At 34.2% G+C, this 25,968-nt stretch overlaps 2 protein-coding genes across 2 annotated transcripts in view; one reads left to right on the top strand and one right to left on the bottom strand.

Annotated features, from left to right (window-relative positions):
- The window catches only part of LOC139501201 (neprilysin-like), a 95,395-nt gene extending 70,558 nt beyond the window's left edge, over positions 1-24,837 (bottom strand). The window contains exon 1 of the mRNA XM_071290195.1: positions 24,133-24,837. The gene's annotated coding sequence lies outside the window, so the exon portion shown is untranslated. The remainder of the gene's footprint in view (positions 1-24,132) is intronic.
- LOC139501202 (uncharacterized) lies at positions 2,615-7,940 on the top strand. The gene is made up of 3 exons (XM_071290196.1): positions 2,615-2,824; positions 3,494-3,633; positions 5,497-7,940. The coding sequence occupies exons 1-3, from the start codon at positions 2,762-2,764 to the stop codon at positions 6,623-6,625; spliced, it is 1,332 nt and encodes a 443-aa protein (XP_071146297.1). The 5' UTR covers positions 2,615-2,761; the 3' UTR covers positions 6,626-7,940.
- Positions 24,838-25,968: the final 1,131 nt, after the last annotated feature.

Here is a 25,968-nt window from a genome sequence, read left to right as displayed (position 1 = left end):
CACATTGGATGCTTATAGTATCTGAGAAAATGACCAAAATACAAAAAAAATAACTTTGACCAATGAACAATGAAAATGAGGTCAAGGTCAGATGATTATTGCCAGAAAGACGTGTACACCTTACAAACATCCCATACACCAAATATAATTGACTGGATGCTTACAGTATCTGAGAAAAGAGCAAAACACAAAAAATTATCTTTGCCCACTGAACCATGAAAATGAGGTCAAGGTCAGATGACACTTGCCAGTTGGGCATTTCCGCCTTTATCATTTCATACATCAAATATGGAAGACCTATTGCTGATAGTTTCTGAGGTATGGACCTAACCTTGTTCACTGATCTATGAAATCAGGTCGAGGTCAAGTGAAAACTGTCTGACAGACATGAGGACCTTGCAAGGTATACACAAACCATATAAAGATATTCTATTGCTTATAATAAGTGAGAAACTAACATTGCAAAAAAACCTTTTTTTTCAAGTAATCACTGAACCATGAAAATGAGGTGAAGGACAATGGGCATATGACATACGGAAAGTTCGTAACATAAGGCATCTATATACAAAGTATGAAGCATCCAGGTCTTTTACCTTCTGAAATATACAGCTTTTAAGTTAAGAGCTGACGCCGCCGCCGCCGCCGGATCACTATCAGAAGTCTCGCTTTCTGCGACAGAAGTCGAAGGCGACACAAAATTTCCTGCCTGTGTTTTTCAATCAGATTAGTGCTAACTCCTACGGGAAAAAAGAGGTCAAGGGGTCCAAAATTCACACTTTTACATGGTACGTAGAATTTAAATCATTCATCTATTTTCAATAGATTTTTCTAGCATATCCCGTCTCAATCGACCCATTGCATGTCGACTTGTCAACAGAATAAAGCTGAATTATACGTTTATATCATTACGCCTACCTTACAACTTAAATTTTGAGACTGAAACACATGTTGTTTATGTGCATATAAAATAACGCTTAAAAAAAGAAAAGCGTCGTACCTCGTACACATATACACAATTTGATTGATCGAAAGGGGTTGAACACATCATTCAGCACATTTGGCTATTTCGTGAAGGGCAGGTTTTATTGATGGAAGAAGCCGGATGGACTAGAAATTACCACCGACCTTCCTTAGAAAGACTGATAATCATAGTCAATTAAGATTGGAGTCGAACGTTACAGGTCAAACCTGTAACATGTGGGACTCGAACTCACAACTTCAGTGTTGACAGGCTAGTGATACAGTAGTTCAACTACTAAGACAACAAGACCACTGCGGCCAACTCATATATAAATACGCTATCTCGTTGTTTAGATGTGGCAAAGGCACTCTGTTACTGCAATGACTCATTAAAGAAATATATGTGAATAAAGCAAAGTCGTCCTTGATGTTAGGGAGAAACAATCGAAACGTTATGCCCTAACAATCAAATATTCAAAATCTGTGAGTGGAATTAAAAAAAGACCCCAGTTAATGTTTTACTTTTGGCTTCTCACACTTTAAGTAAACTTCGAGTATGGTTGTTCTAGAAAGCACAATTACTGAAATCGATACGTTGTTGTATTTCAAACATTAAGGAAACATTATTTAACTGAACGCACATCAATAAAATAAATTGTTTAAGAAATAATTACTCCTATCCTCTAGTCTCGTTTTCACATGTTAATATCTATCTTTAAAATGAACGCTTGAGATGTAAAAGGTTGCCTGGAAAATTTTCTAATCGACGATTCACCTTTTTATCAAATATCCTTGGCGAGATTTTCACCATCCAAGTAGTTAACACTTCTGTAGGAACATGAATTATCATTTGAATGGTCATAATTATAAATTAACTGTTTACAAAACTTAACTTTTAATATTAAAAGGAATAGTGCTATCATTTATATATTTCATCTCAAGTCATTGTAAGACTTTACACACACAGCCAAAAAAACTTATATCACACTGCAAGTTCAAAATATCCTTATCAACGGTCTTAGTAGAAATGTTGAATATGATACATCTATACATAGATAAATACGGTGTAACTTCGACAAATTATGGAGTAGGAGCGACAAAATATTGCCAAAACTGTCATATTTGCCCGACAAATACGCAAACTTTTTTTGGAATTTTTGGTTCTCAATATTCTTCATATTTGTACTAGATTGGCTTTATTACTATTTTGATCTGAGCGTCACTGATGAGTTTTATGTAGACGAAACGCGCGTCTGGCTTATTAAATTATAATCCTGGTAGATTTGATAACTAATTGAACTTGGTTTTATGATAAGCCAACCCTCGCACTGTTGTGGCAATTCTATTTATATAAATGAAATAAACGGATCTTTCCTCTTTTGATATATACGATAAACGATTCTCTAGGCTAGTGTTAGGATTGTGTATTATGGCTTACAATTGTAGCATATAAATGAGTTGGGACTATAAAGTAACGAAGTTCGAAATATGAACATTTGCATAAAATAAAACACATATTGCCTAAGCTTCTATTAAGCTAAATTTCGTTCAGTGAAATCTTTATTTGTATTCTCTTCTTATCAGAAAATTTGTAATTTAACATCTCTCATTCCCTCATTTATTTTTTACATTCAGGAAACAATATTATCGTTAATTTATAAGTGGTGTTTACACAAAACCGGAAGAGATTGTAAAGTTGTGTATTAAGGTGTAATATTCAAATCAGCTTGTATATTTCCTGGAGCAATTGAAATTCTTATTGTCCCAAAATTTAACAAACCAAGCTTTGTATCTGGATAATATGCATGTCAACAATTCATTCAGTGATAAAAATCGTCTGACTGAGGAATCACAAGAACGAAATGTAAGTCCTTTCGTTGGCAGAGCAGTTATACTATAACATTGGAATTGTAAGATAAGTAAATTAAATGACTCCAATGACTTTATATACGAAAGTTAAAATTCAAATTATTCGGTGATAATTTCATTGAATTTTCAGCGTATTACTCATGACCCGAGTTTTGGGAATAATCTTTAAAAAAGTTTGACCAAATTCAATTTGAAAAAAAATATCATTTAATGTGAACTAAAAATCAGATACAGTTTCAACATTTAGAGCCTCATCCTGGGGATTTTCATTATGTGATTTCTTGCTTATTTTTTATAGTGATTTATCAATTACCAGACAAAAGATTTCATGATTATTTGTCTAGAACTATATTTTTAATTATTTGTATAGAACTATGTTTTTGATTATGCTGTAAAAAAACAATAATTAATGATGTTATTATGTGATTACTTAGACACCCCATGGGAGAACCTAATTTAACTTCGAATTTCAGAACTGATATCCTCTACCAATACAACTGTTATATTATAATCTACCGTTTATTTCTTTAAAAATCATTTGCGTTTCTGACATTTTTTTTAAATTTATTTAATTGTTTGTTTTTTTATTATTTTTGTAAACCTGTTTTTTTTTTGTTTAATTTGTTTATTTGTTTATTTTACATTAATTCCATTATGTTTTTAGATTTCCTTTTCAAAGAGTAAAGTCATACTCGTCATTTTTGCTATTAGTTTACATGTAATACCAACAGCTGCAGTTGTTAAAATAAGTGTCGAAACAAAGAGCGATGAAGAATTCAGACAAGACCTCGAACAAGACAAAAGGTATTGTATACATCAAGCTTTAAAATATTACCTTGAAGTTCAATATCTAAGATAACTTTTTAGTAATTTGAAAAGATACATTTTTATTCACAATCATGATACTCAATTTATTAACACTGTCATAAGTAATAAATTGAGGTCCAGTCCTACATGAAAAAGTAATTAAAACTAAGAGGGTACTCTGGACTATTCTCTGGAATTCCTGATTGCATATATATTCACCTAATAATTTCGGGCATAACTTAGCATGAGCATAGCTGTAATACATCTATGGTGCGAAGAATATATTCTGCAATTTGGCAAATTATCCATGCTTTTGAAAAATTTTCACCACATATGATAAGGGATATGAATTGATGCGTATCTTAAAGAAAGAACGACAATTTACTTCCACTTGCCTTTTGGTTTGAGTAAATGTTGATACTTACTCACTTACAAAATATCATAAATACATATATGGTATATACATGATTTAATATTTTTGAGAAAGTAGAACAGTTTGATTTAATGAAATTCCTTCATTAGTTTTGACAACTAATATAAGCAGACTCTAATAAACGTGCTTGCTTGAAAAAGATGTCAATAAATAATGAAAAATCCCCCTCTTAGCCTCAACTTCAAATACAAATGAAAAAAAAAAACATATACACGGAAGAATAATGAATTGATCACATCCTTCAATTCAATTATTAATACATAGAGTTGACACAGAGCAGAGTGGCATTTTGAAAATAAATAGGATTTTTGAAAAATAGAAGAGGAAGGACATTCTAAACGAAAACCAAACTTCTAAAATTAGCATTAATATGCGATGTCTTTCAGTTACACACTGGTGTATTTCTTCCCGGATCAAAATGTCATTAGTTCAAACATAATTATTTATAGTGGATTGGGAAACAAGGTATTGCAACTTATAAAAGTCCCTTTACATTTTGCGGTTGCGAGTGCTGCCTTGTAGTGGCATTAGCCTGCTCTTTTTCGAAATCTACAAAGGTTCACTAGATCTTCACATGGGTCAATTTATCGTCCCCTTCCGACATACTTACATTGTTTCGCAAATGGTGCCATGTGAGAGCCGAAAATTCAGTCCTGGAAAATTTCTCTCCAGAACGGGAATCGAACCAGAAAGTTGCTCATCCTTCTTTTTTTTAAGTACTCAAAACTCCTGTCATGCCTTTTTCAAATTTATCTCCCACCCTCCCCCTCTAACTATCTAAAGGTCAAGTAATATGACTTTGGTATGATGTTATGAGGGCGTGACAGTAATAGGAACTTGGTTATGATGTTATAAGGGTGGGACAGAAATAGACCTTGCAATTGGGTATGATGTTAGAGGGTGTGACAGTTAAAGGGATTTGTTTACAACGTTTAACGGGGTTGACAGACATAGGAACTAAGGTATGATTTTACCAGAGCGTTACAGTAATAGAAATATGGGTATGCTGTTATGAGGGTGTGATAGTAAAAAGGAACATTGGTATGATGTTACCAGTGCGTGACAGTAATAGAAACTTGGGAATGATGTTTTGAGGGAATTTTTGTTTGTACTGGATTAATCAGAATTATAATTTTTAGTAGTAGATATTTGAAATACGATTCGTAAGAGGAGATTCCAGATTTTAATTTGTACTGCGTGCAAAAAAAATCATATAATATTTGTGGTACCCCTTGTGTTATTCTAACCTAAAGTGAATTTTATACCAACTCACTAGATGAATTATATTTTGTCAATCATACGCTATGGATTCGTAATATGGTACACACGTACACAGAGGACTACGAAACCTTAGCATATATGCATACATTGGTTAAAATATATTGTTAAATCTCCACATATATCCACTGTTTATCATTATTTTTCAGTTTCCCGCAATACAACATCATGAAAGACAATCGGGACATACAATACATGGTAAATGAAGCTAAAAAGAACAGATTTCAACGAATATGGACGATTTTGGACGAGAAACCTTACCTTATAAATGTTATACCGGAAAATGAATCTTACTCGTTGCTTCATCTTGCGACACTACTGAACAATACCGACGCCGTTTATAAACTTTCAAACTTTACATCATGCGACGTTCTGGTGAAGAGTGCACCAACTTTCAAAAGGAAAAATGCAGGAGACAAAACACCAGAACAACTCGCTAAGAATAATGTCATCAAAGTCTATCTTAAGACTTTTACAGAAAAGCGTATGCAGGAACGTTTCGGTAACACACCCGTTTTCGTTACAACTCAAGCAAAAGGTGAGAAATACAATACACTAGGACTTCCATTGATGTTACTCACAATGAGTTCATACAAGAAAACATTCTTTGGAAATACATCTTTATCTCCATCGGATCATTTTCAAAACCTCCTTAATTACACATTTCAAAGTTCAAAAGTTCGTCTGAAAAATGTCGAGAATGAAGTCATTAATTCGCTTTATGGATTCAACGCTAATTCGGCCAAAATACTTCGAGTAAATACAACAAGGCTCTTTTATGGGAAGATAGTAAAACTATATACAGGAAATCATGTGTATATGGAAATGAACAAAGCACTGAAGCGTGAAGCTTTGTTTGATTATAACACTTACAGGCCTCGAAGTAGTGCACTTCATTTTGGACCGTATGCACTTATGCTTGACTCAGTTCTTACATTTTGGAATGAACTAATACCCTATACTGAAATAACATATAGGGGCGTTTCTGTAAATATTTCAAGTCATTATGATGTGAACATGACCTTTGTGTATTTAGATTTTGTTTCGACCACAGACGATAAGAAAATTGCTGAGAGCTTTGCAGGGACACACGGAAGTGTACTTGTTATAGACAATACGCACTTTTGTGCTTGGCAACCACGTGATATTGCTAAATATTCCGACTTTCCGCATGAGCGGGAATATTTGTACCCCTCTGGAGCTGAGTTTTTAGTAACCGCTATGGATGGACGCCATATTTTTCTCAAACTGGTAAACCCTTCAATTCTAGGAAAATAAGGAGACTAGGTATGATATGTTTTGCCAGTGAGACAACTGACCACCAGATACAATCTTTACTGGTAAACCCACCATTGTACGTCACCTAAATTAATAAAGCTATATCTTTCAATATGATACTTAACATCTACATCTACCTTGAATTAGTTTGACAATAGTTTGCCTAAAACTTCGCATGGAAGAAGAGCGATTTTGGTCTATGAAATATCCACAAAATGATACACTATAAAGAGTTGTATATTTTTACCGGAATTTGTAGGCAACCCTTAGTCTGAATGGACATCATCATCGATTGTTATGGAAGGAAAAAAGTCTCAGAATTCTTTGGAAAGTCTTAAAGCTATTTATTGAGCCATTGAATATAAACGAAGGTTGCAAATTCTTTAGACAAATCATTATAAGCCAGACGGGTCATTTGTGTTATCATCTTTAAAAGAGTGTTATGTAGTTCGATTTTAAAACTGATGAGGTCAAACGCGAACCTGATGACAACGGTCAAACGCAAAAAATCCGAATCATACGTCTACATCATGATACCTTCCAAACAACTTAAATATTGAGACAGGTATACACATCATAGAAGGTAAATGTTGTTTATGTACATCTAAAATAACACTCCAAAATGCGAGGAGCGCAGACAAACTTATACACATATACTATTTAATATAATGATTGATTATGTGGTGCAAATGTTCCAAACCCTATGAGCATTTGGACCATATATACGTGTATGGTCATATATTCATATGGTCCGACCGTACGTGTATGGTCGGGGTAATTAACAGCTTTACTTTTAATACTTAACTATTCATATAACCCTTCTAGTTGTCACGTCATTTAAAAAAAGCCACTACCATTGGTCATTTTATCAAAGATCTATCAAAAATTAATACTCATATGGTCGAACCATATAGTATACGCATATGGTCATGACCATCATGACCATACACGTATGGTCCAAATGCTCATATGGTCCGGAACATAAACACTACATTCACCACTGCTATTTCGTTACGGTCAGTTTTTATTGGTGGTGGAAGCCAGATTGCCAATAAAGAACCACCGACATTCGTTAGGAAAACTGATAATCATAGTCAATTAAGATTGGAGTCGAACGTTACAGGTCAAACCTGTAACATGTGGGGCTCGAACTTACAACCTCAGTGTTGACAGGCTAGTGATACAGTAGTTCAACTACTTGGACCACTCGACCACTGCTGTCCATCCATATGCATATACGCTCTCTCGTTGTTAATATATGACAAAGGCAATCTGTTTCTGCAATAACTCTTTAAATAAATATATGTGAACACAGCAGAGTCGTCATTATTTTCTTAAGTTAAGATCAAATGAATATGCCAGTGTTAATACTAATCTCCTGGTTCAAATAACCTTTGTTATTGTCAATCAAAGATCTAGACCTAAGTGTATTTTCCCCTTAGTTTTAGTTTGTTACCCTTTTTTTTAAATTGATTTATGAATTTTGAACAGCGGTATACTGTTGCCTTTATTTATGAATCCTCATAGATAAAACGCCATGATAATCAAAATCATTGTTTACTATCAGCTGATAAAAAAACTATTAAATCTCCCGAAGCCAAAACATTATTTTAAAGGAAACATTTTCATATTCTAGATCTCAAATATGAAACAATTTACCAAATAAAATAATGATGAGCAATACACATGTATCTCGTAAAACATTTAGGAATGGTCATCAATGTCCTTCAACTTCGTACTTTATTTGGCCTTCTTAACTTTTTATGCCCCACCTACGATAGTAGAGGGGCATTATGTTTTCTGGTCTGTGGGTCTGTTCGTTCGTTCGTCCGTCCGTCTGTCTCGCTTCAGGTTAAAGGTTTCGGTCAAGGTAGTTTTTGATGAAGTGGAAGTCCAATCAACTTGAAACTTAGTACACATGTTCCCTATGATATGGTCTTTCTAATTTTATTGTCAAATTAGAGTTTTTACTCCCAATTTCACGGTTCACTGAACATAGAAAATGATAGTGCAAATTTTAGGTTAAAGTTTTTGGTCAAGGTATTATTTGATGAAGTTGATGTCCAATCAACTTGAAACTTAGTATACATGTTCTCTATGAAATGATCTTTCTAATTCAAATGCCAAATTAGAGTTTTTACCCCAATTTCACTGTCCACTAAACATAGAAAATGATAGTGCGAGTGGGTCATCCGCGTACTATGGATTCATTCTTGTTTTTTATTCGAGTGTCACTTATGAGTCTTTTGTAGAGGAAACGCGCGTCTGACGAAAATACAAAATTTAATTTCTAGTATCTATGATGAGTTCATTTTAATAAAATGTTACAAATTTTTCACGGGTTGTGCAAATTAATATGCCTTTTTTTTAATTGATATCCATATAACATTGTATATTGTGCATATATCATAATAATATTGTATGTACTTAAGTATTTTGAGGACTGTCAAGAAGATAAGTTATAACTTATTGGATTATCCTCTTGAAATAAAGATTATCTATTTATGTAGTTTTTTTATGTCCCATTTATGGACATTGAGTTTTTCATTCTGGCCGTCCGTCCGTCTGTTCCGCTTCGGGTTAAAGGTTTTGTTCAAGGTAACTTTTGATGAAGCTGAAGTCCATTCAACTTGAAACTAAGTTAATTTAAATTCCAAAAAGAGTTTTTAACGCAAATTTTAACGAATCCGTAGACATAGAAAAATGATAGTGCGAGTGGGCAGCCGTTTTCTATGGACACACACTTGTTTATTTACCAAATACTAATAAACGATGGTTCATGATGTGGACAACATGCAATTTGATTAGAATCAAGTCTCTAGTCAAGGACGGACTGGGGATTTGAAGTTTGTACACGTAGATCGACCGGGCCCACACCCCCGGTCCATCTAACAACTAACAAATCGATGGTACGGACAAGCACAGCACCATTTATTACACCAAGGTACTACACAATTAAGAACTGAAACAATGCATATATAAGCTATCAAAATATTACATCCGCATAACATTGAGACTATCAATATCTTTGCTAACTGAGACGCAAGCACAAGTATTAATCAATAGAACCTAATCAAAGGAAGTACCTATTGTTGTTAACACTCAATAAGAATCAGTTGCTTTTTACTTCATATCTAGATTTAAGAAAGTTCCTGGTTCAATCCCCGCTCCAGGAAGAAAATTTCAGGGAATACATTTTCAGCTGTTCTTTGACACCATTTGTGAGTATGGTCTTGAGAAACGATGATAGATAGTCCGCAGGAAGGGAATGATAAAAGGCTGACCCGTGTTAGGAGAGAGCAATATCTCTTGCACGTAAAAGACATCCTAGTAGATTTCGAGAAAGAGCAGGTTAATACCGCTACAAGGCAGCACTCGCACTGAAAGGGATAAATATAAGTTGCAATAACTTGTTTCCCAATCCACTATAAATAAATATGCTTAAATTGATAAAGTAGGTGCTATATGAGTTTACTTCCGGAAGATGGTGATCAGAAGGAACTCATGTATTAATCACTTAGTCTAATTTGTTCTATGTCTATTTGTTCAATGGGTTAGTTGTTAATTCATGTACATCAATTAGGAGAATGATACCAGCTACATAAACATACACGTGGTATGTGACGACATGGAGTAATGAAGAGAACTCATTACCGTTGATGTTTGGTTAAGAGGTTGATGGATTCCAATCTGTTGTTAATTATGTAAATGCCTCATTATCAGGTTATTTACGAATTACTATAATACGTGAAAACATTTTTTGCGTGTTTGACCTCATAACCTGTAATTTACATTACCTTCAATTTTTGCTAAAATACAAATATAAATGATTTGAACATAAAATTTAACAAAACGACATGTTCATAACGTTAAACAATCTAGCATAGGTGATTTAGAAAATCTTCATCATTTTATTTGTTTTTAACTACTAAATTTTTCAGTATCTTCACCTCGAGGTTTCAATGGCGTGTTTCTGAACATATCTATCACCTGATTATATACCAATAAAGATTTTTATAATTCTTTAAGTTGTGTTTCATTACGAGAAAGCAGATGATTCTCAAAGAGCTTTAAAACAAAGACTAGCACAGAGCGCTGTAATTTAGACCCTTGCCAACAAAGCCAGATTGGTTAACAATGTCCTTCGAAGCAAAATTTTACAAAATGATTTCTTTTACATTTTTCAAGATTTTAAAAGTACATTATTCAGACTTTAAATATCATAACTCTCGTACGTTTCAACAATTATTTGACCAACATAGTGTAACAAGTGACGGGGAAAGTGGCCTTCGCTTCTTTAACTCGCTCGTAAGTAAGTACATAAACAAAATGATCCAATCATGTTTAGAAAACCTGCTAAACTGATAGTTTTAATACTTTTTAAGTTTACAATACCAAATACTTTCGGATGTGCAAGTAAAAGAAAAAAAGCATGTTTTCAAAATGAACAGAAAAAATAACTGTCATAACTTCATACAGATCAGACTGAAAGCTTGTTATTCACCGTTGATGCTTTTTTTTCCACAGCCACCATTGAAGACCGTATTGGGGCGTTTATTTGTTTTATTTTATAAGTTTTGTCGATGGGTAACTATCAAAACCAAGGTTTGACTGTGGTATAGAAAATAAACATCCGTGGACAACTTCCGTCTTGTAGTATACACCCCTTTCTAAAATGTGCCATCCGTTTGGTTGTGGTGGTGGGGTTGGGTTTGTTTTAGGGAGGGGAGGGGGGAATGATTACGCAGCCACTACCAGAACATAAAAGAACTCTTGTAACATCTCTTTGAATAGAAAAAAGAAGATGTGGTATGATTGCCAATGAGACAACTCTCCACAAGAGCCCAAAATAACACAGAAATTAACAACTATAGGTCATCGTACGGCCTTCAAGCATAGCCCATACCACATAGTCAGCTATAAAAGGCCCCGAAATGACAATGTAAAACAATTCAAACGTGAAAACTAACGGCCTAATTTATGTATATTACACAATGTCCCTTGTGTATTCTGTTACAAGGCGAAATTGGTGGCCATAATTTACCCTCATTTACTAGTGCGGAACCTACTAAGGGAGCTACCATTTGATTTTTATGGGGGGGGGGGGGGCTTGGATGAAAAATTTTGTCCTGCATTTTTTTTTAGTTGCAATCTCTGTCCTGCCTTTTTATTTTTCACTCTATTCGGTCCTGCCTTTTTTTACCTAAATTGTCATCCTGCCTTTTTTTTTTTGCAAAGTGTCTCATCCTGCCTTTTTTTTTACTCAAAACTCCTGTCCTGCCTATTTTTTTTTCAAATTTCATCCTAGCCCCCCCATAAAAATCATAAAAATCAAATGGTAGCTCCCTAAATGAAATAATTGTCATTTTGTTCTCTTGCTAAAAATGCATGAAATATTTGTCACTGGACGTAGAGCAGTCAACTTTCAAGCAATTAAAGCAAAAAAAGAGTTTTGGAAATCAAGAGATACCAAATCAAAAATTCAGAAGGGTCTACCCAGAATAGTAAAAAAACTTCCAAGGTCTACTTTGTCTAAGGGCATCATAGCTTCATGTACTTTGTGTATCTAACAAATATTATGTTTTACAGTGGCGGATCAAGACATTTTTATAAAGGGGGCCTACTGACTGTCTAAGAGGGGGCCTGTTCCGTTCATGCTTCATAATCAATCAATGTATTCCTGCAAACGGAGGGGGCAGGTACCTTTCCCCTCCTAAATCCGCCTCTGTCGTATACATTGTGTATTTTAAAATCATCAAAATCATCGATTTCGACAAAAACAGAAATGCTGATAGATAAAGGAAAGTTTAAGGACTTTAAAATATAAATAACAGATTCTCAAAAAACTTGTAATAATAATATCAAATTGGTTCAAAAATGAAACTCCAACTTTTTACATTTCGCTTGTAATTATTTTCATAAGAGTGTCTGGTTAGTCCCATCCCCTTTTTTAAATTAAAGTAATAAAACAAATATTAAAAAATAAAGATAAGATTTGAGATAGACAAACTAAATAAAATAAATTTAAGAAATCCCATCACGTAGTACAATATTCTCAATGTCTGATGACTAATCAGTTAGCTGCAGTATCATTGTTTAAGTCGGACAAAAGGTCGGTCGGGAAAATCATTCAAAACAAGTTAAATTTTAAGAAATCCCATCATAATATTCTCAATATCTGATAACTGCAGTATTATTATTTAAGTCGGACAGAAGGTCAGTCCGGAAAATCATTCAAAACCAGTTTCTCCGCCATTCATCCAATATTTTAATATGTCTTTATTAACCGCATCATGTAGCTCTATAGTATTGGATGAGATTACAGATTATGTTTTCGTTGTAGGGGTGCTTTCAATAATGGAATTACTCATTGTTTAATAACATTTTTGTCCGGTATTATTTGTAAGAGATCTACAAACAAACGTCTTGGGTGACATTTCTTGGATGATTAGAATACCAGATTCATTTTCAGGGAATGTCGGCTATTTGTTTACTATATTTGTTCCATACCAGACATGGTCGTAAGTAAAACAAATTGTATATCAAAATAAATTTTGAGTGCAGCTTATAGCTTATAAGCAAAAAATAGGTGAATGAAACTCTTCCTTTCTATTGCGATCAATGATTGTGTTACATTTTCATGATTGAATAAGTATATACCAAGTGGCAAATTTGTAATGCGTATTCAGGAGAAGAAACAATTCAATACGATAGAAATTCTATAGATTCTTTAAGTTATAGAGATGGGAAATATTTTAAAAACAATTTCAACAAACAGATTGTTTCATCGCAGCGAAAAATCACTCCATCTACCTTGAAAAGGGGGGGGGGGGGGGTTCTACCTTGCTGTACAAATAATGAACCGAAATGTGTGTCACTATGTGTCATTTTGGTATGAATGTCAAAATGTCAAAATATCCTTTACTCCCTTTAAAATAGTCGATCAAAATTACTGTATTATTAGTGTAATATGATGAAAAACAATCTAACAAAGTAAGAGAGCTATCTGTCAAATGGTCTCAGATGCGTTGCGTTTAGGAGGTCTTGTTGATACAATACTCCAACAAATGGCCAAAGTCCAATAGAATCTCAAATTTTGTCAAACCAAAATGAAAATACTATACGGACAACTAAATATGATGGCAAGCAATAAAACTAAGTAATAGATCATTCTGTCAAATTGTCTCTTCGGAGTTGCGTTCACTTGTCATAATTAATACAAGTTGTATGATTTCAATACAATTAAAAGTAAGAACGGACGAACGGACAGACGGAACTACGGACATAACTGTACACACACAAAGAATTGACAGGATCAGTCAATGACTGATGATTGATCCTCCAGTGGCGCTGTTGCAAAAAAGACAACGATAGGGATTATAAATTGTAATTTGATATTTAAAAAACAAGTTTAATAACCCGCCAATTATACATATACCTCTCTAATTGCAGGAACTCGCATTTTTCGTTGAATGTCTTACCTTTTTATTTTTTTTATTTTTTTTTTTATTTAAAGAATGGTATGTTGATAGCAGATCTTCAACAGCTTCTTTTTCGATTTTAATAACTTTTTTTACACTCTGGACGATTGTGAGCTGGACATAATATATGCTCTATAATTCCTATTTACCATTTTTTTTCATTATTCAAAAGACTTTCAACATGTATTCAACATTGATTCCACTTTTTAAAGCTTTGACAATCTCTTGATACCAAAATTATACATGATTTTTTAAAATTTATTTAAAAAGTTACAGCATATGAATTATATTAAAAATTCCCTTAGATTTCGTCAACTTACAGATTTTGATAAGAATACAACAATATAAAAAAGAAGATGTGGTATGATTGCCAATGAGACAACTATCCACAAAAGACCAAAATGACACAGACATTAACAACTATAGGTCACCGTACGGCCTTCAACAATGAGCAAAGCCCATACCGCATAGTCAGCTATAAAAGGCCCCGATAAGACATTTGTAAAACAATTCAGTATATACTGTACACAAATATCGGACTGACTGACTTCTTACGAACTGTGAGAAAAAAGCAAATTGGTTAAACATCTTTCGAAAAACAATAAACAACTACATCAAACCCATCAAATTATTATTAGCAAAAGAAAACGCAAAAACTGTAAACTTGATATTCGTCCTACAGAGACAAATACATATCTGTTATTGTTGCGTATTGACATAGTTACGGGTAATTTGCAAAAGAGTTCAATCCGTAAATCATTTATTGTTTATCATCCGAATGAACCAAAGTGCCGCAAGTATCACTGTGAATCTACCCTGTGACAAAAAAAAAGAACCACTTTTCTGTAAGTAATTACCGTGAATCTCCGTGACGAGAAAGAACAACTTGCCTGTAAGTAATCACCGCGAATCTCCGTGACGAGGAAGAACCACTTGTCTGTAAGTAATCACCATGATTCTGCCTATGACGAAAAAGAACCATATGGCCATAATTAATCACTGGAAATCTACCTATGACGAGAAAGAACCCATTGTCCATAAGTAATCCCCTTGAATCACCGTGACGAGAAAAAACTCAATTGTCATAGGTAACCACCATAAATCTACCTGTGACGAAAAACAACCCTATGCCTATGGCCATAAGTAATCACCTTGAATCTATCTGTGACGAGAACAAATAATGTCTGTAAGGAATCGCTGTGAATTTCAAGAATTAGAATGACAAGACAAAACTAGCTGTTTGTTTTCACGGTGGATCTCCGCGTGACAATTTAAACGGAACCAGTTGTCCGTATGTAATCACTGTGAACCTCCGCCTGACAATTTAAACAGAACCAGTTGTCCGTAGGTAATCACCGTGGATCTCCGCGTGACAATTTAAACAGAACCAGATGTCCGTAGGTAATCACCGTGGATCTCCGCGTGACAATTTAAACAGAACCAGTTGTCTGTAGGTAATCACCACGGACCTCCGCGAGACAATTTAAACAGAACCAGATGTCCGTAGGTAATCACCGTGAACCTCCGCGTGACAATTTAAACAGAATCAGTTATCCGTAGGTAATCAACGTGGATCTCCGCGTGACAATTTAAACAAAACAAGTTGTCCGTATGTAATCACCGTGGATCTCCGTGTGACAATTTAAACAGAACCAGTTGTCCGTATGTAATCACCGTGGACCTCCGCGTGACTATTCAAATAGAACCAGTTGTCCGTAGGTAATCACCGTGGATCTCCGCGTCACAATTTAAACAGAACCAGTTGTCCGTATGTAATCACCGTGGATCTCCGTGTGACAATTTAAACAGAACCCGTTGTCCGTAGGTAATAACCGTGGATCTCCGCGTGACAATTTAAACAGAACCAGTTGTCCGTAGGTAATCACCGTGGATATCCGTGTGACAATTTAAACAGAACCAGTTGTCCGTAGGTAATCCCCGTGGATATCCCTGTGAAAATTTAAACAGAACCAGTTGTCCGTAGGTAATCACCGTGGATTTCCGTGTGACAATTTAAACAGAACCAGTTGTCCGTAGGTAATCACCGTGGATCTCGTTGTGACAATTTAAACAGAACCAGTTGTCCGTAGGTAATCCCCGTGGATCTCCCTGTGAAAATTTAAACAGAACCAGTTGTCTGTAGGTAATCACCGTGGATTTCCGTGTGACAATTTAAACAGAACCAGTTGTCCGTAGGTAATCACCGTGGATCTCGTTGTGACAATTTAAACAGAACCAGTTGTCCGTAGGTAATAACCGTGGATCTCCGCGTGACAATTTAAACAGAACCAGTTGTCCGTAGGTAATCACCGTGGATATCCGTGTGACAATTTAAACAGAACCAGTTGTCCGTAGGTAATCCCCATGGATCTCCTTGTGAAAATTTAAACAGAACCAGTTGTCCGTAGGTTATCACCGTGGACCTCCGCGTGACAATTTAAACAGAACCAGTTGTCCGTAAGTAACAACCGTGAATATCCATGTAACAAAAAGAAAGTACCAAGTGCCCGTATGTAATTTGACAGATGTTATACTATAAAGCAATGTGGTGAAATATGAACAGTAGACAATGGTGAAGAAAAGTTAATTGGTGTGTGTTTTAAAGTAATTAATGAACTTTCAGCTTAAATTAAGAGTAAATGCTCACCAATCTTTCGTAATTTGAAAAGCTTCTTCGCCTAGCCATTGCCCATTTATTTTTACGTTCCGTCGTAGCGTATAATATTACTATACAGAAAACGATTTTCTGTCTTCTGAATACAAAAAACATGAAGCATTTTATTCTTTCAGTCATCGTGATAAAACTGATTATCTTGTCTTTTCAGAAACGGCTTAAACCGTCTTATTCTCTATTAAATTCCCCTTGAAGACCTTAAGTGGAATCTATTAAAAGGTTAACAAGAAAATAATTACTTGTCAATTTCTACATTCATCCTTGTGAATGTAATACTATAACTGTTACAGACATATGCCTTATTAAAATAATTGCTATTTCTTTTATACCGTTTAGCGCCTTGTTGTCGCTGAAAGCAGCTTGTAGATAAAAATAGATGACTTTAAAGTGGCACGTCGAACTGTTTTAACTTCCAGTTTGATGTTAGAAAATTCATTATTTTAGAATACCCATGAATCTACCACAGTGGTTGTACAGTGTTTGTGCTTTTGTTGTTGTTTTATCAGTCAAGAAAATACGATGCCAATTTTAAAAATTTGTAGGCTTTATTATGAGAATCAGAAAAATTCCATCACGGATATTTAATTCAGAGTCTGGATGAAGGTAACTGACGTGTTATGATCCTCTTTATTTATTACTAAAATTGAGAATGGAAATATGGAGTATGACAAAGAGACAACAACCCGACCAAAGAGCAGAAAACAGCCGAAGGCAACCAATCGATTGGTCTTCAACGCAGCTAAAATCCTGTACCCGGAGGAGGAACTCAGCTGGCTCCGAATCATGTGTACTAGTTCAGTGAAAATGGACTTCATACTAAACTCCAAAACATACAAATGAATTTAAATTAAAAAAAAAGACCATACAAGACTAACAAAGGTCAGAGGCTCCTGACTTGTTAAACAAGTTTTGTGAGATCTCAACGCTCCACATATACCTCTAGCCAAGAAAAACACAGCAGTACGTACAGAAAAACTCAGTTTAAAAGAAGTCCGACTCCTTTTACACAACAGGAAACAAAATAAACTACACAAAATAATAAATATCAATGATTTATATATATAAGGATATGTTCCCATCAAGATCATTAAGATCGATTAGTATATAAGATGTAACACACTTGGCGTTCACATGACAAACCATTTCAATAGATTTTAAACATCAATTTCGAAAGAATTGGATTTGTTTTTAATTTTCAAATTAAACAGTTAATGTTGATCAGAATAAGGATCGATTTTCTAAAGTTGTGGGGCGCCCCTATAATGCATCCACAATGAAAAATCAGGAAAATAAATGGATCGTAATCAATAATTAAGCTTTCTAAATTTAAACTATTTTCAAGACAATCGCATTCAACTGGTTCAATTGAAATCGAATTTTACTTTCCATGAACAATAAAAAGCGATTGAAATCTATCGCTATGAAATTTGATTTGATATACGCCATAGCCACTTAAATATATATGTTTGTTTTTGTGTTTTTTTTTTTTCATCTTTATTATATTGTCTCAGACGATAACCTATACACGAGTAGAAAAAAAGTATGCATTAAAAGATAACAAACTTACAAAAAAACGACAAAAATATTAACCACATGGATTCGTCGACTAAACTGTCACATAAGGGTCTTCGCGATCGGCTTACGACACATAGAGTCGTAGGCGAAAACAAACTACATATAATAAAACCTACTATATGTATGGGATTTTTCTCATTGTTAAAGGTCGTGTGGTTGCCTTTAACTGCTTACATCTAAGTTATTTGAATTTTGGTGGATATTTGTCTCATTAGCAATCATATCACTTCTCCTTTTTATATTATGCTTGGATAATACAAACTTCCTCAGGAATAACATCATCCATCATTACAATTACAATTAGACTTGACAATCACGTCTTACCGATAAACTTCTTACCAATTAAAGGCACTGTCTTATAATTTTGAAATTTGGTAATTTCATCGGCGGTCTTCGATGATAATGTTATGTATCTATGATAATCTGTTTGCAAGTATCCGACTTTGTATAAGAGAGGGGCGAAATTTACCAGAGGGACAGTCAAATTCATAGATCGAAAATAAACTGACAACGCCATGTATCTTTTCATTTATGAAGCAAAGATGTCGAGCAATACAGAATTCTCGTTCAACTTGCATTGTAAAGATATGGGTACCCTCTAAAGAGTGGTTTCTCTTAGCAAACATTCTAAAGCTAAAAAAAAAATAAAAAATTTAAAAATGAAATATTGCAATGTCATAAAATAATACGCATGTTCAAATACTGACACCATAATCTCCAGTAAATAAAAATCTTCATGTGATCTTTTAAACTCTGCTTTAAAAACATACACATTTTCTAGTGATACCAAAGCTTAAACTTAAAGGAAAACACATACAAATCTTCAAGTGATCCCAAAGACAAAACTCCGAGGAAAAACACATTCAAATCTAATATCATAAAGTCACGCCAAATAGAACTCACCTTAGAAAAACAAAAGAACAAACAAAATAACAAAACAAGAAATGAATACTAGAGGCTCTAAAGAGCCTGTGTCGCTCACCTTGGTCTATGTAAATATTAAACAATGGACACAGATGGATTCATGACAAAATTGTGTTTTGGTGATGGTGATGTGTTTGTAGATCTTACTTTACTAAACATTCTTGCTGCTTACAATTATCTCTAACAGTACTTTCTGTGGAAAATGTTATTGAAAATCTTCAAAATTTAAGAAAAATTGTTAAAAATTGACTATGAAGGGCAATAACTCCTTAGGGGGGTCAATTGACTATTTTGGTCATAGTGACTTATTTTTAGTTCTTACTTTGCTGTACATTATTGCTGTTTACAGTTTATCTCTATCTATAATAATATTCAAGATAACAAAAAAAACAGCAAAATTTCCTCAAAATTACCAATTCAGGGGCAGCAACCTAACAACCGATTATCCGATTCATCTGAAAATTCCAGGACAGATAGATCGTGACCTGATCAACAATTTTATTTCCTGTCAGATTTGCTCTTAATGCTTTGGTTTTTGAGTTATAAGCCAAAAACTGCATTTTACCCCTATGTTCTATTTTTAGCCATGGCGGCCGTCTTGGTTGGTTGGCCGGGTCACGCCACACATTTTTTAAACTAGATACCCCAATGATGATTGTGGCCAAGTTTGGTTAAATTTGGCCCAGTAGTTTCAGAGGAGAAGATTTTTGTAAAAGATAACTAAGATTTACGAAAAATGGTTAAAAATGGACTAAAAAGGGCAATAACTCCTAAAGGGGTCAACTGACCATTTCGGTCACGTTGACTTATTTGTAAATCTTACTTTGATGAACATTATTGCTGTTTACAGTTTATCTCTATCTATAATAATATTCAAGATAATAACCAAAAACAGCAAAATTTCCTTAAAATTATCAATTCAGGGGCAGCAACCTAACAACCGATTATCCGATTCATCTGAAAATTCCAGGGCAGATAGATCGTGACCTGATCAACAATTTTACTTCCTGTCAGATTTGCTCTTAATGCTTTGGTTTTTGAGTTATAACCCAAAAACTGCATTTTACCCCTATGTTCTATTTTTAGCCATGGCGGCCATCTTGGTTGGTTGGCCGGGTCACCGGACACATTTTTCAAACTAGATACCCCAATGATGTTTATGGCCAAGTTTAGTTAAATTTGGCCCAGTAGTTTCAGAGAAGAAGATTTTTCTAAAAGATTACTAAGATTTACGAAAAATGGTTAAAAATTGACTATAAAGGGTAATAACTCCTAAAGGGGTCAACTGACCATTTCGGTCACGTTGACTTATTTGTAAATCTTACTTTGATGAACATTATTGCTGTTTACAGTTTATCTCTATCTATAATAATATTCAAGATAATAACCAAAAACAGCAAAATTTCCTTAAAATTATCAATTCAGGGGCAGCAACCCAACAACGGGTTGTCCAATTCATCTGAAAATTTCAGGGCAGATAGATCTTGACCTGATAAACAATTTTACCCCATGTCAGATTTGCTCTAAATGCTTTGGTTTTTGAGTTATAACCCAAAAACTGCATTTTACCCCTATGTTCTATTTTTAGCCATGGCGGCCATCTTGGTTGGTTGGCCGGGTCACCGGACACATTTTTTAAACTAGATACCCCAATGATGATTGTTGCCAAGTTTGGTTTAATTTGGCCCAGTAGTTTCAGAGGAGAAGATTTTTGTAAAAGATAACGAAGATTTACGAAAAATGGTTAAAAATGGACTAAAAAGGGCAATAACTCCTAAAGGGGTCAACTGACCATTTCGGTCAAGTTGACTTATTTGTAAATTTTACTTTGATGAACATTATTGCTGTTTACAGTTTATCTCTATCTATAATAATATTCAAGATAATAACCAAAAACAGCAAAATTTCCTTAAAATTATCAATTCAGGGGCAGCAACCCAACAACGGGTTGTCCGATTCATCTGAAAATTTCAGGGCAGATAGATCTTGACCTGATAAACAATTTTACCCGATGTCAGATTTGCTCTAAATGCTTTGGTTTTTGAGTTATAACCCAAAAACTGCATTTTACCCCTATGTTCTATTTTTAGCCATGGCGGCCATCTTGGTTGGTTTGCCGGGTCACGCCACACATTTTTTAAACTAGATACCCCAATGATGATTGTGGCCAAGTTTGGTTTAATTTGGCCCAGTAGTTTCAGAGGAGAAGATTTTTGTAAAAGATAACTAAGATTTACGAAAAATGGTTAAAATGGACTAAAAAGGGCAAAACTCCTAAAGGGGTCAACTGACCATTTCGGTCAAGTTGACTTATTTGTAAATTTTACTTCGATGAACATTATTGCTGTTTACAGTTTATCTCTAACTATAATAATATTCAAGATAATAACCAAAACCAGCAAAATTTCCTTAAAATTATCAATTCAGGGGCAGCAACCCAACAACGGGTTGTCCGATTCATCTGAAAATTTCAGGGCAGATAGATCTCGACCTGATAAACAATTTTACCCCATGTCAGATTTGCTCTAAATGCTTTGGTTTTTGAGTTATAAGCAAAAAACTGCATTTTACCCCTATGTTCTATTTTTAGCCATGGCGGCCATCTTGGTTGGTTGGCCGGGTCACGCCACACATTTTTTAAACTAGATACCCCAATGATGATTGTGGCCAAGTTTGGTTTAATTTGGCCCAGTAGTTTCAGAGGAGAAGATTTTTGTAAAAGATAACTAAGATTTACGAAAAATGGTTAAAAATGGACTAAAAAGGGCAATAACTCCTAAAGGGGTCAACTGACCATTTCGGTCAAGTTGACTTATTTGTAAATTTTACTTCGATGAACATTATTGCTGTTTACAGTTTATCTCTATCTATAATAATATTCAAGATAATAACCAAAAACAGCAAAATTTCCTTAAAATTATCAATTCAGGGGCAGCAACCCAACAACGGGTTGTCCAATTCATCTGAAAATTTCAGGGCAGATAGATCTTGACCTGATAAACAGTTTTACCCCATGTCAGATTTGCTCTAAATGCTTTGGTTTTTGAGTTATAACCCAAAAACTGCATTTTACCCCTATGTTCTATTTTTAGCCATGGCGGCCATCTTGGTTGGTTGGCCGGGTCACCGGACACATTTTTTAAACTAGATACCCCAATGATGATTGTGGCCAAGTTTGGTTTAATTTGGCCTAGTAGTTTCAGAGGAGAAGATTTTTGTAAAAGTTAACGACGACGGACGACGACGGACGCAGGACGACGACGGACGCAGGACGACGGACGCCGGACGCAAAGTGATGGGAAAAGCTCACTTGGCCCTTCGGGCCAGGTGAGCTAAAAAACCAGTAATACAAAAACAAACGTACATCTATCTTCCCTCCTTACTAAAGAGACTTCTAAACACGGCATGCAATTGTCCATACGTTTATATAATGCAGCAACTAGATGTGTAAAGAAGCTTTTAATAACGGTATATAATTATCCATACGTTTGTATATTACAGCAAATAGAAAGTAAAATCACAAAAATACTGAATCCAAGGAAAATTCAAAATGGAAAGTGCTTAATTAAATGATAAAATCCAAAGCTCAAACACATCAAACGAATGGATAACAACTGTCATATTCCTGACAGATGTGTACTGCGAAAACAATTCAAGTATTATAAAGTTACATTTAATTAAATTATCGTGGCCTATATGAAGTTTACTGACAGCAGTCTTTGGTTATATCATTGACGACAAGAATTTAAAATGATTCTTGGAGACTTTGTGTAGTTACCACAAACATTTAATACGAAAACATACGTACATCTATCTTCCCTCCTTACTAAAGAAACCTTTAATCATGGCATGCAATCAATTTCCATACGTTTGTACAATGCATCATATAAAGATGCTTCGACCTGCGAAAACAAACTATTTCAAAGTTACAATTTTAATTTCACCATCGTGGCCTCTATAAAGTTATTTACTGATGTAACAATCTTTGGTTATATCAATGACGACAAGAATTTAAAATGATTCTTGAAGACTTTGTGCAGACAGTTACCACAAACATTTAATACGAAAACGTGGCAAACGTATATCTATCTCCTCCCTTACCATGCTTACTGAAGAGACTTTTGATCACGGCATGCAATTGTCCAAACGTGTTTATAATGTAACAACTAGAAGTGTACTGCAAAAAAAAATCAAGTATTTCAAAGTTACAATTTAATTTCAACATCGCGGCCTATATAAAGTTATTAACTGACAACAATTCAGGTATTTCAAATTTACATTTAATTTCATCATCGTGGCCTACATATAAAGTTTTTAACTGCCAACAATCTTTGGTTATATCAATGACGACGGAGTGTTTCTTGAGACTTTGTACAGTAACCACAAACATTTAATCAACAGATCATCTTTACTCGTATATTTACAATGTATGAAAGTTTTGTCACAAAAGATTCCGTAACAGCAGGGTGTGTGCTATTAAACTGTGATTCTCTTCAACAGCTGATGTTTTATGGCAGATCGTATCTTAAGTTATGAAACTTATATATTTCTTATTTCTAAATTTCTAATCAAATCTTCAATTTTCCAATTCTAAATGCATTTATTTTACACCTTCACTGGATAATAACTCTTGATTTAATTTACATATATGACATTCTTTGGATTTTCTGCTATTTTGATATTAATATCATAGTTTTTATAATGTTATATACATATCAGAAACAAGTTATACTTTGTTGAAGTAAAACTTAAGTTTCTCTGCACTAATTTAATTCGTCCAAGTTTTATATATTTTCAATTTATATATATCATAGATATTAGATACTAAAATTATTGTTGTTAAAAAAACTTACCTATATGTTGCTTTAAACCTGAGTTGCAAAAAAAGTTATGAATTCCTTCCAATAATAAAATTTGTATAATCCATTTTCTTAAATTGTTTTGCGCATAAAAACAAATGTATCGGTTTTAAGATAGATCCTAATTGGCTGACCAATGATAAAGCCAATTACCACATGTCCATAATATGACGAGTGCCTCTGATTACCGACAGGTACGTACAGTAACGTAATAGCATATGGAAATATCGTGAAAACTGTTTTTGTAATAACTGAGATAACAAACGCCGCTTGGTACAGATTGAACTTAATATAGCTGTTATAATTATCACAGATTATAGCATAAAATTCAATTAATTTCTTTTTATAAAAAAACTCAGAAAACAGAAAGACTTAGATCGGATGTTTTTGACTTGTCTTCTTAAAATAAAAAATGAAACGATGTTCGTCTGGTAAAAATTGAGTTCCTATGATGAAAGCTATTGATTTAATTAAACAGATCGGGTTTGTCGTAAAAACCTCAATTACTTTTATTAGCTGGTATAGAGAATCTTAAGCTAAACCCAGCAATTCACTTCAATATCCATTACTTAAGAAAACCACATCCGTTTTAGTCTTAGTAATCTCGCTCATTTGAGAGAATCTTTTTGTATAGCATTGTTAGTGTCGGTAAAATCTTTCTCTTAATCAACAGACTTTAACGGTTGCTTTGTAAGAAGTAAATAACTGAATTATCCGTATCAATCAAGCACAAGTTTTTCCCCATTGAGAATTGTATGAACTTAACAATCAGCAAATGTTCTGTCTATTCTATAATGATTAAGTAAAATAAACAACTCGCTCAATGATTTATTAAGAATTATGGTGATGACTATCGAGGCATAGATATATCTTGCAAATAATCAAATCTAAACAGAAGTCTAAGGCGATATGTTAAAAAAAACAAAAAATAAATGATCGAAAAACAAACAAAGTACCGACAAAAAGACTAAAAAACAAACATAAAAAGAAAGACAAGAAGAATATGATGGTTATATTTTTTACATGACCGTTCTGAGATTAATATCTTTAATTTGGTTTCAATTGGCGCAATTAGGAAACTTCCGTCTATGTTAGTGTAGCATTATGAAAAGAATATTGTGTGAAACAATACCATTCCCATAATGCAACATTGTTTTCTACAATAGTCCGTGTTGTTCAAGGATATTATTGTTTGGAACCAATTGGCGCAATTAGTAGCATGAGTTCGAATCCCGGCCAGGGAAGAACAACATTTTGCACCCGCTTTACAGATCTAACAATGTTGGGCTAATATTCAGACTAATTGGGGTTTTTTTTTTTATAAAGAAGAGTTACCATTATTATAAGCCACATATTTGACTCTGAGGTATCCGATGTGTATAGATACATGTACAATTGAATGATTCTATTTGATAAAGATTTAAATTCCTGCTGAATACCAATAATATATGATACGTTTTGTAGATAATCTTAATTAATGAGGTAAGAGGGCAAAATGTTGATTTATATTTCAGAAATTACCATAATAGTTTAACTGTTATGAGTACACTGAGTTTTTACTTAATTCACCGTGTCGGAGTCTTTCTTGTTTAATTCTATAATCGTGTGGCTTGAACTTACAGAAAGTACCTTGGCGTAGTAAGAGCGCACTAAGATCGTAGTAAGATCGCAAAGGTCGCTGTACAATCGTAGCGAGAGCGTGATTCTATTCGGATAGATTGCGCTATCATCTCACAGCGACGTTATCACGACCTTACGACGACCATCACGTTCTCACCGCGACCCAACTACGCTTCCACTACGACTTTACCACGCTGTTCACGACCATAG

Source organism: Mytilus edulis, chromosome 13, assembly GCF_963676685.1.
Source record: "Mytilus edulis chromosome 13, xbMytEdul2.2, whole genome shotgun sequence".
NCBI lineage: Eukaryota > Metazoa > Mollusca > Bivalvia > Mytilida > Mytilidae > Mytilus > Mytilus edulis.
The sequence above is the reverse complement of the archived record's forward strand: the minus strand, read 5'-3'. Positions and strand labels throughout refer to the sequence as shown.

Coding starts and splice junctions, on each gene's coding strand:
- LOC139501202 (XM_071290196.1), top strand. CDS start 2,762: ATGCATGTCAACAATTCATTCAGTGATAAAAATCGTCTGACTGAGGAA. Junction 2,825..3,493: donor AGGAATCACAAGAACGAAAT/GTAAGTCCTTTC, acceptor TTATGTTTTTAG/ATTTCCTTTTCAAAGAGTAA. Junction 3,634..5,496: donor GACCTCGAACAAGACAAAAG/GTATTGTATACA, acceptor ATTATTTTTCAG/TTTCCCGCAATACAACATCA.